Source organism: Delphinapterus leucas, chromosome 1, assembly GCF_059928025.1.
Source record: "Delphinapterus leucas isolate spDelLeu-1000000601 "Yukka" chromosome 1, BTC_Dleu_Yukka2, whole genome shotgun sequence".
NCBI lineage: Eukaryota > Metazoa > Chordata > Mammalia > Artiodactyla > Monodontidae > Delphinapterus > Delphinapterus leucas.
In genome coordinates, this window is record NC_143129.1 from 161,759,308 (window position 1) to 161,771,225 (window position 11,918).

The 11,918-nt window shown below is 34.3% G+C and overlaps 1 protein-coding gene across 10 annotated transcripts in view; it reads right to left on the reverse strand.

Annotated features, from left to right (window-relative positions):
• Positions 1-11,918, reverse strand: part of AGO3 (argonaute RISC catalytic component 3) — a 126,826-nt gene that overhangs the window by 80,535 nt on the left and 34,373 nt on the right. For 7 of the 10 annotated variants that reach the window (XM_022575218.3, XM_089896116.1, XM_089896102.1 and 4 more), the window contains 3 exons: positions 8,069-8,189; positions 4,165-4,373; positions 3,218-3,354 (listed from right to left, as the gene is read on the reverse strand). In XM_022575218.3, coding sequence (XP_022430926.1) covers positions 3,218-3,354; positions 4,165-4,373; positions 8,069-8,189 — 467 coding nt within the window. Of the gene's footprint in view, positions 1-3,217; positions 3,355-4,164; positions 4,374-8,068; positions 8,190-11,918 lie in introns of those variants that run through there. The other 3 variants (XM_022575224.3, XM_089896146.1, XM_089896150.1) reach the window with 1 other exon arrangement.

An 11,918-nucleotide genomic window follows, 5' to 3' on the forward strand; every position in this document is an offset into this window, starting at 1 on the left:
ACTGCAGATCAGATCAATCTTACTTTTTGCAATTTGACTAAAAAGGTAAAGCATTAACAAACAGATTCCAGCATCACATTAAAACAATCCAAAAACACAAGTTTAGTTCAGTGTTTGTTAAAAAAGGAGAGAAATATCATATCATCAGCTCCATAGCCACTAAAAGACATCTGACAAAATTCAACATCCATTCTTGATTAAAAGTACTCAATAAAATAGGAACCAACAGATGCTCCTAAACATATACATACATATATGTATTTAATGCAGAAACACTGGAAGCATTCCTTCTAAAGTAAGGAATAAAAAGAGGATGCCCACTACTCTCTAATGGTTAACACTGTCCTATCTAATTAGTCAATATAATCTGATAAAAAATATTAGAGGTATAAAAGTCCAAAGGAAGACGTAAACCTATCACCATCATAGATGAAATGATTATAACCTAGAAACTGCAAGGAAATCACTTGAAAAGTTAATGGAATTCAATAAGGCAGAGAGAAAAAAGTTACTATACAGAAATTAAATGCCTTCATGTACATAAACAATAACCAGTTAGAATCTATAAACCCATTTAATAGGGAAAAAAGAGAGAGAGGACATATCCAGGAATGATAATAAGAAATGTGCAAATTTTATGTGAGGAACACTTTAAAACACTCCTGAAGTAAACAAAGGCAACCCTGAGCAAATGGAAAGGCATAGTGTTTTCTTGGATAGAAAGACTCACTATCTTAAGACTCAGTAACTTAATTTAAAAATATAATGAGGTCACAGTAAAAGTAACAGTCCGTCCTCCCATAACCACTAGGTCTGACAAGGTATTTCTAAAGCTTATATAGTGAGATAAGTAAGAATGGCCTAGAAATCCTGAAGAGAAAAATGAGACTAGCCCTAGAAGACATTAAAATTATAAAAGAAAGGACTGACTGAAACACACAGCCCCACCAAAAGACAACTTTCTACATGACAAAAAGCAAAAACAAGACCACACCAAAGATCAAAAGACAACCTAGGGATAATATCTGCAATTCATATCACAAAGGGCTAATCTCCTTGATTTCAGAAAGCTCTCTCAGTAAATAAGACCAAAAACCCAACAGAAAAAAAAGGAGCAAAGGACATAAAGAATTAATAAAAAAGAAATAAGGTGGCCCTTACGTATGTGAAAAGATGGTCAAATGCAAAATAACAGTACATAAGGAAACTATTTCTTGTAAATCTGATTGACAAAAATCTAGAGTTTGACACCTCTAGTGGCAAAGATATAGGGAAACAGGTCATTTACTGATGCAAAATATTTACAATCTCAGTGGAGGGCAATCTGACAGTAACAATCAAAATTACAAATATATCTGCTTTTGACCCATCAAATCTCACCTCCTGGAATCTATCTTAAAAATAAAAATATATGAAAGATGTTCTGAAATGGAAAATAATTAAAAACAGCCCTAGTCTTCCCTGGTGGCGCAGTGGTTGCGAGTCCGCCTGCCGATGCAGGGGACACGGGTTCGTGCCCCGTTCCGGGAAGATCCCACATGCCGCGGAGCGGCTGGGCCCGTGAGCCACGGCCGCTGAGCCTGCGCGTCCGGAGCCTGTGCTCCACAACAGGAGAGGCCACAACAGTGAGAGGCCCGCGTACAGCAAAAAATAAAACAACAGCCCTAGTATACACCTAAAGATGACTTTAAAAATACATCATCTCGACGTATCCCCACAATGGTAGATGCAGCTGAAAATAATGACAAAACTATGTACTGATCTGGAAAGACCCAGGGATCCTTGGAGGAATGGCTGATTCCAGGTATAGAGGAGGAAATACAGGATGAATCTGGAAAATTCTGCTGTGTCAGAAAGCAAGAAAGCTATCAAAGACTATGAATTATCAACAGGACAATGTGATTTTCCACATAAGAATTCCACCTAATGTAAAAGGAATAACAGAATTAGAAAAAATACCAGTTTTTCTAGTGAAAAAATGACTAGTGAAATAAATGACTCAGGTAACAATGATCAACGAATGGAATATCAGTGACTGAAAGACTGACTGGGAAATTTACAATGGAGAGATCAGGCCTACTGGTCTCTGAACATACTGATCAATCTTAGTACCACTAAAGTTGGGACCACTATATACTATATGCCTCCTAATATGATACAATACAGAGTATTTATGAATCAGAATTGAATCAAGCTTACAGGGCCAATTTTCATTTTCAGGAAATATAGGGGATAGAGGAAGAAGACAATGACACCACAAGAAAACAAAAGATAAATCCAGATTTTTGGATATTCTACAGGAAAAGTGAAAGTTTCTACAACAAGTCAATGACATAAAAAAGGAAAAAGAACAAAACTAGAGGGAAGGAAATGGGACTACTACATTTTTAAAAGGCATAATAGCCAAATGTGATGTGTGGATCTTGTTTAAATCCTGATTAGAACCAACCAACTATAGAAAGATATATTTGAGACTATCAGGGAAATCTGATTATGGACAGGGATTAGAAACTACAAATAAACGATTAAATTTTTTACATATGATAGTGGCATTGTGAATGTGTAAGAAAACATCCATATTTTTAGAGGTGCACACTGTAGTAGGGAAAAAATAACATGCTGTATGGGATTTGATTTAAAATTACTACAGTAGAGGAAGAAATGTACATAGTTTAAGCAAAGGCAGAAAAATCCTGACAATCTGGATATTGGCTACATAGGCAGCAGTTTATCATACTAGTCTCTCTACTTTTATATATACTCGAAAATATTCTTAAAAAAAAAACCACCTAAAAATGAGAATGCAATCAGCACCACATTAAACATCAGTAGTAGGCACAATCTAAGAGTCACCAAGACCAACAGACTTCTCTTCCTTTAAAATATGTATTTCATAATGAAATACTGACTTATATAATTGTTAAGGACAAAAATGAATTATAATTGCTCAGATGATCATGTCAAGGCTTTTACATTTGCTTTCATTTGCTTACTTCATGTTTAGTAGCATTCCAGGACAAGTTCTATATAAAGGACTTCTAAATGAAATATAATAAAAAATAAAGGTTTTTCCAGTTTGTCTTAATATATGTCCAAATATTAATTCAAGACACCAGTACATATAATTACATATAAAATGTACATATATACAGACACACACACACAGGCCATATAGAAATCAACTACCCAGCACAGAATATGGTTTTAATTCCCTTACCATCAATATTAAGCATCATTTTCCACATGGCAGGCCGAACAGACTGATGGAATCCAAACCAAACTTCCCTGCCCCCTCCCAGAGGGTGGTCATATCCTTCTGGAGCTGAGAAAAAGGAACGCCCCACAGGCGTATATCTACAAAAATTAAAATGGCATGTTCAATATTTTCCTTCCCATTGAGTATTTAAATCTGCAGAACAGGTGAGTCTAGAGGATATAATCTTAACTTATCATAATAATGCCTCTCATTATGAATATATGAAACTAAACATTTTCCAAATTTGTGAAATCAAAAAGCAACCACTCAAAATGAAAAAACACCATCCCTCACTGAAATTCTCTATACTTAAAACTAATATTTGAATAAGATTAAATTTTATTTAAAATAGTTTTAAAAAATAGTTCCAACCTTAGAAAATACTAAAGAATAAATAATTATTGATCAAAAAGCTACTTCTATAAATGTTGTTTGTAGGACATAATATTTTTCTTTAAAAAGACACACTGATCCTATACCTATACAAATAGATATATATATATATACACATGTGAGATGCTAGTGTGATTAAAAAAGTAACAATTTCAACACACTTTGATACTGTTATACAAACAATGAAATTACCTTTAAAACACAGTGATTTAACTAAAATACTAAAACTGATAATGTATCAGTTAGTTAAGATTTATAGCTCCTAAGAAAAAGGGTTAGACATTTTTTTCTGAAAAAAATAGCTACACTAATGATGTGCATTTACTTTCACAGGTCAGAGAATTTTATGTAACTTACTTCTCTCAATGAATTTGTATGCATGCTATTCTTCAACTGAGATAATCAAAATATACAACATCTGAAGGTTAACCAAAGGAAGACTGCACAACCTACTTTTGGGAAGAAAGCTTTCACACTTAAAACCTAAAGAGGAAAAAAAAGCCAGAAGCACCCACTTCATGGAGGGCAGATGTCGTAGCACCACATCAACGGCATGGACAGGATTAGTGCTGATTGGCTTGTCTAATTCCAGTGGCTCTGGCAAGGTCCGTCCTGTCAGTACTTCATGTAGTAGGTGCCAACTCACCCGAGAGACAAATTTGATTGACACCTTGAAAGGTCGATCTTTTCCACCTTCCCCAGGTAAAGTAACATCTAAATCTACCTGTTGATGGGAGAAGAGTCAACTGGTAAAAGTTTTAAAAGATAAATACAATAATTTTTAACTGATACAAATATTTAAGAGAAAACAAGGCAAATATAAAAAAAAAAATCTCAATGTGAAATCGACAGACTAAAATGTAAATAAGTTATTTATGCCAGCATTCTTTGTCATTGCAAAATATGGAAATTACCTAAATGACCATTTAGGCAGATATAAAAAAAAAAGGTAACGGAACTGCTATGGAATAATTTCCAAGCTACACTGTTATGTGAAAAAAAGCAAGTACAAAAGATTACAAATAGTATGCCATATTTTATGTGAGAAAGGGGGAAATGGAAAAATATTCATATATCTGCTTATTTTTGTAAAAAGAAACACAGAAAGCATGAATCAGAAACAACAAAAAAAAGGGGTTACTTTCAAAGGATATGAAAGAACAGATTGGAAGAAATAAAGGAAGGATTAACAATTCTGAGTATATTTTTCAGCTTAGTTTTGACTTTTGGAAGCATGTTAAATTAAGTTCTATAACATTAAAAAAATAAAAATAAGATCAACAAGGATGGAGAGAAAAAACTAAAACTGAATACAAAATCAAATGAAACCAAATGCATTTCAAACAAATAACATAGCCAGATTGAAAGAATATTAAAAAAAAAAAAAGAAAGAAAGAAAAGAAAACACTAATTCAGGTAACTCCTGAACATAATATATTGACTACACTCTTGGTTAGGGGTGTGGAGGAGGGGTGGGTGGGAAAGAACTGCATACAAAATAAAACCTTAAACTCTTACTACTATGTTTGTTTTCCATAGTGATATAGTGTAGTAATTCAGAAACTATTTTATATGTACTGTAGGACTGAACAAATAAGTAAAAGTGGTAATATTTTGGAGAGTCAGGGGTTTAAAGGAGAAGCAAGACACAAATATGCAATGTAGGGAGTAAAGGAAGAATCCTTTTGGGATGGACTAGAACTGGAAGAATCAGTTTGAATTCACGATTTCCAATAAACATACTGTACGATATTGCATACAATAAGTGGTACTTGCAGGAAACATATGTTAGGTTTATTATATGAATGTAATATTTATTATCTGTTTTATCTATTTACTTATTTATGTATTTATATTTTCTATCTCTGTCCACTGAAAGGGCTTATAAGCACATATACCCCAGCAGCAATGAGCACATCCAGTACCCAGATTTTGTTTTCTAAATTGTATTCCCTAACTAAAAGAAACCAGTGTACCTTTGAGATATGGCTGGTTGCAGGACTACAGCAGGGAAAACACAAGATGAACCTGGAACATCTTGTGCCCAAAAGTAAGGAAATACTCAAAAAAAAAAAACAAAAAAAAAACGTGTCATGACAAAAGCACACAGGAACCAACTTAAAGGGGCTGCCACAGGCAAAATCTGGGACAATTTGGGCAAATAAATAAGGATAAAGAACTAGAAGAGATGAAAATGTGCTCCCTTACAGTAGAATAACAATGATTAATGTAGAAGGAATGACAGAATTAGAAAATCACCATTACTACATAATAATAAACCTTCCAAGCAAGAATCATCAGTTACTAAAAAAGTCTAAAGAGAAATGGGATTCTTAAAAGTATCTCCCTTATAAAAATTAAAAACTTTGGTGCATCAAAGGACACAATCAACATAGTGAAAAGGCAACCTATGGAATGTGAGAAAATATTCCAAAACATATATCCCATGAGAATACATAAAGAATTCCTAAAACTCATCAACAACAACAAAATCAAATAACCCAATTAAAAAATGGGCAAAGAAGCTGAATACACATTTCTCCAAAGAAGATACACAAAAGGCCCATAAGCATATGAAAAGATGCTCAACATTACTAGTCATTAGGTAAATAAAAATCAAACCCACAATGAGATATTACCTCACACCCAATAGGATGACAACTATCGAAAATTCAGAAAACAACAAATGTTGGCAAGGGTGTGAAGTATTTGGAACCCTTGTCCACTGTTTGTAGAAACATAAAATGGTATAGTCACTATGGAAAACAGTATGGTGGTTTCCCAAAACACTAAAAATACAATTATCATTTATATGATCCAGCAACTCCACTTCTAGGTATATACACAAGAGAACTGAAAGCAGGCATTAGAAGAGAGATTTATACACCCATGTTGCATTATTTTCAATAGCCAAAAGGTGTTCATCAGTGGATGAATGGATAAACAAAATGCGGTATATACATTCAATGGAATATTATTCAATCTTAAAAAGGAAAGAAATTGTGACACATATGACAACATGAATGAACCTTTAGGACATTATGCTAAGTAAAATAATCCAGTCACAAAAGGACAAATACTGTATGGTTCCACTTATACGAGGTCCCTAGAGTAAATCTATGTTCAAATGGGAAAGCAACCCGAGTGTCCATCAACAGATGAACGGATAAGTAAAATGTAGTATATACATACGATGGAATACTATTCAGCCTTAAAAAGGGAGGAAATTCTGACACATGTCACAACATGGATTAACCTTGAGGATACTATGCTAAGTGAAATAAGCCAATCACAAAAGACAAAACACTATGATTCCACCTATATGAGGTACTAAGAGAGGTCAAATTCATAAAGACAGAAAGTAGAATGGTGGTTGCCAGGGCCTGAGGGGAGGGAAGATGGGGAGTTAAGTGTCTAATGTGTACAGAGTTACAGTTTTACAAGATGGATGATGGTGATGGTTGTAAATGTACTTTGACACTGAACCATACCTTAAAAATGGCTCAGATGATAAACTTTATGTTATGTGTATTTTACCACAATTAAAAAAAATACGATCTCCCCACAAAAGAAAGAAGAATAACTTGAAAGGAGAAACCTGGCAGATACCAACTTAACCAAGTGATTGAAGTTAACATCACCGTTAATGGAACAAATACATATTATGTGCCTCCTGATACAATGCACTATTAAGGAAAGAACACTTACGTAATATTCCTGCCAAAAAAGCTTACTCAGAATCTAACCAAGAGGAAGCACCAGAAAAACACAGAGGGACATCCTACAAAATAACCTGCCTGTAATCTTCAACCATGTTAATGTTATAAAAGAAGAAGAAAAAAAAAAAGGCTGGGAAATTGTTCCAGAATAAAGAAGACTAAAAAGATGTAACATCTAAATACATTCAGGAACCTGGATTGGATTCTGTACTAAAGGGAAAAAAAAAAATGCTGAAGGACATCATTGGAATAAATGGCAAAAATGGAATAGGGGCAGATTAGACAAAAATATGTCAATGTAAAATTTAGGGAAGTTGGTAACTGTACTATGGTTTTTATCCTTGCTCTTAGGAAAAACACATTAAAGGGCATAATGTATAAAACCTACTCTTGAATGGTCCAGGAAGAAATAAGTATGTATATGTATCTCTATATATAGCTGTCTCTATAGATACAAAGAAAGTAAAAGAGAAAGGAAAGAGAATGATAAAACAAATGGGGCAAACTTTTAAGAACACTGATGAATCTGGGTATACATGAGTTCTTTGCATGATTCTTACAACTCTTGAGTTTGAAATTATTTCAAAATAAAAAGTTAAAATAGATAAATGATACATATATAGACTACAATAAAATGGCAATAAGTGCATTTAAAAAACATTGCAAAAGTATAGCTTTCTGATAAAGGAATGCATCTTACCCCTGTAGTTGCCACAGGAAGTGGATTGGCTGTGTAAAGGCTTCTTTTTCCATCATAAACTGGTCTACGGTCCCCAAATATAGTTACTTTAAAATGCTGAACCATTGAGTCAACCACCTCCCTAAAAAAGGGAAAAAATGCATTCATATAATCCTCTGCATGATGAAATACAAAAATCTTACCTAAAGTAATTTCTTACACTATTTAAAGCTGTCCAAATTCTAAAAGATAATCATACATGGTAAAGATTTTGCTTTCAGGACCATGGCTTAGGATACCAGAAAGATTGATTTCTGGAAGGGATGATATGAATTTCACAAAAGACAGAGAAGAATGAATCCAGTGAATTACTTAATCATTTTGGGACACAGTTGACCTGCAAAATATTATCCTTATAAACCGATCCAAAATCCCTTTCACCATCTCTAAGCACTACCTGACACATTCACCTCTCTTTATCAAAGAATATGATGCTCTTTCCTTTGTGCTCAAATAGCACCTAGTACATATATCTATTAGAACACTTTCTTCACTGTATTATCATTATTATTATATACTTCACTTCTACTAGACTGTGAGATTTTAAGAGTAATAAACACACCTGTATCCTGTACCCGCCCCATTCCTCTACCCACCCATTCTTCCAATGGTATCTAGCCAGTAAGGATATTTTGAAACCTCCATTTTTTTACCCAGCAAACATTTTTATCCTATATACTTACACAGAATGATATTAAAGCTTTTTTAGACATTTTAAAAAATTTGCAGACTACAAAGAGAATAATACCAAATATCCACAAATCAATATTTATATTTATGTACACATAATTTGTAAAAGCAGTGGAAAGATATCTAGAAGGGTATGTACCAAACAGATACAGTGGTTAGTTACCTCTGGAGAAAAAGTGAAGAGAAGAATGATTTTTTATTTTGTTTACACAATCTAAATATATTACAATGACAGTACACTCACATAGTACTGGTATAATTTACAATACATTTAAAAGAATGGGAAAAAAATTCAATTCTAGCCCAGTGAAGCAGAAGAGACAGGAGAGAAAAAAGCATTTTCTGGAACAAAATAATTAAGCTGATTTGATACCCAGAGGAATTTTCCAAATGCTCAAAATTTCTATTTCCCCGCCTTTCAATTTTATTTTGCAAGTATTTCTTGCACCAGTCTTCTACTTCCCATTCCCAATTACCATCATCCTAAATTAAAACCTCATGTTCGAGTACCTGAATTATTTTAAGTTTCTTGTTTTTTATGCCTTTAATTTTTTCTTCTCCGGCCCAACTTATATCCCACTGCCAAATGAGTCTCCAAACCCCACTTTTATTCTCCAGGTACAAAAGCTTAAGTTAACCATGCTCCTCAGTTCATGCCACATTAGCATCATTCATCTATATAAGACTCCTCTTCTAACTAATTGATTTCTTTCCTTCCATATTCATTTCTTATTCCCATTCTTCCCAATAAGTTATTTTTTCTAATGTGTTTGATAAACATTCTTCTGTTTGTATATATTCCTAACTTTGCCCTCTGCACTAGGTTTTTAAAATCTGTTCACGTTGCTGTGGGACACTTAGTTCCTTGTGATGCAAAGTACTCCACATGCTGTCTACTTACTCTCCCAGCAATACAGACTCAGAGAACAGTCAGCCACCAAAACAATGCTACAATGCAATATCCCCTTCTATGTCCCCTTATGAACTTGTGTGAGAATTAATCTCCGGCTATATATACCCAGGAACAAAACTGTTAGGTCCAAGTGAATTTTATCAACTAAATGATGAAGAACTGCCAAACTGCTCTGCAGAATGGCTGCACTGAACAATCCTCCTGGAGGTTCCTATTTCCCTACATCCCAGACAAGATTTGGCATTATCCAGCTTTGCTTTCTAATTTTTGCTAGCCCAGTGGGTAAAACTAAAAGCTTGTTTTATTTAGATTTCTCTTATTACTAATGAATTTGAGCATCCCTTCATTATTTGTGTTTCTTCTTTTGTGAATTCCCTGTTTGTTTCCTTTGTTCATTGTGTATTGGGGTCCCAGTTTTCTTGTTAAATTGAAGGAGCTTCTTTGATATTCTAATGTTAATTCATTTAACAGGTTTAGTTGTTGCAAATATCTTTCCCCCAAATGTTACCTACCTGTTAACAATGTCCATGTATTTACTGAACTGAAATTTTTAATGCTGCATCATCAAATTAATCGTTTTTTCACCTTATGGTTTCATGCTTTTAAGGTTTTAAGAAATAATTTGCAAATATTAACTCACAAAGATGTACTATGTTTCATTAACTCTATAATTTTATCTATATTATGTTGGTCACTAATCCATTTGAGGTTCTTCTTTATAAACAGTATTATGTAAGAACTCAATTTTATTTTTCTCCCTACCAGTCTTCCCACACCATCTACTAAACAATCTATATTTAACTGATCAATTTATAATGCCAGTTTATCTTATTAAGTTCTGATCTGAGTTCTCTATGCTGTCCCAGTGGTCTCCTTGTCTGTTCTTGGACCAGTATCATATGTTTTCATGATTACTGGAGTGTTTTATTATGTTGTAATGCGGGGTAGGGCAAGTTCCTTTTCTTTCTCTAAGATATCAATAACTTGGAAATTAATGGAAACATTTATTCAAAATAAATTTCGAGTCCTCTCCCACTGCCCCAAACTATCAATACAATAAGGAAAAGAAACATATCTAGTGCCCTACATATAGTAAACAATCAAAAAATATCTGTTGGGACTTCGCTGGTGGCGCAGTGTTTAAGAATCCGCCTGCCAATGCAGGGGACACGGGTTCGAGCCCTGGTCTGGGAGGATCCCACATGCCGCAGAGCAGCTAAGCCCAGGCGCCACAACTACTGAGCCCACGAGCCACAACTACTGAGGCCTGCGCGCCTACAGCCCCGTGCTCCGCAACAAAGAGAGGCCACCGCAGTGAGAAGCCGTGCACCGCAACGAGGAGTGGCCCACCCCCCAGCTCGTCACAGCTGGAGAAAACCCGCACACAGCAACAAAGACCCAACCCAGCCAAAAATAGATAAATAAATTTATTTTTTTAAAAATCTATTGGTTAAGAAACCCTCAAATAATACAAACTCGAGAGACAAGGCTAGTATGCTAAAAACAAATTAGTGTATTAAAAGCTACTGACAAACTACCACAATAAACAAAATAAAAGAAGATGAAACATAGTACGGGTAACTGTAAAGTCTAAACACTTATGTTTGAAAAGTTCAACTGCAATAAGAACAAATTAGAGGATCTAAACTTACCCACTGCTCTCCTGCAAAGGGGCTTTAGGTGACTATAAATCCAAAATCAACTAATACTGTGATGTAGTTTCTTCAAAATTAAAGAACTCAGGTTGCATATATTTAAATACCCAGTATAAGGCAGGTAACAATCCCATCAAATATTACACAGGTCATTTCAAACTCTGGAGTACTCTGTTCAATTTGGAAAAAACTTAAGACCCTAACAAATGAAATATAATCATAAAAAGGTAATCCTGATAGAAACTCACATAATATGAGCAAAAATAAATCAAATTAAGGACTCTTAGTCTAGAATAGGAAAGAGTCAAAGGAAATTAGAGAAGTCTTCAGCTATTTTGACAGACTGTCACGTGAAAAACTGAGTAGAGTATCTTCCTTGTGTGGGAGGACAGAATTAGGACAAATAGTTGGAAAATATAAGGAGCTAGATTTTGGAACAAAAATTTCCAACATTTGCTAACCACCAGAGTTATTCACGAGTGGATTACACTATCTCATAAAGTACCTGAGTTCATCCTTGCTAGAATTGTTCAAAAAGCACTTATGTCAGAGA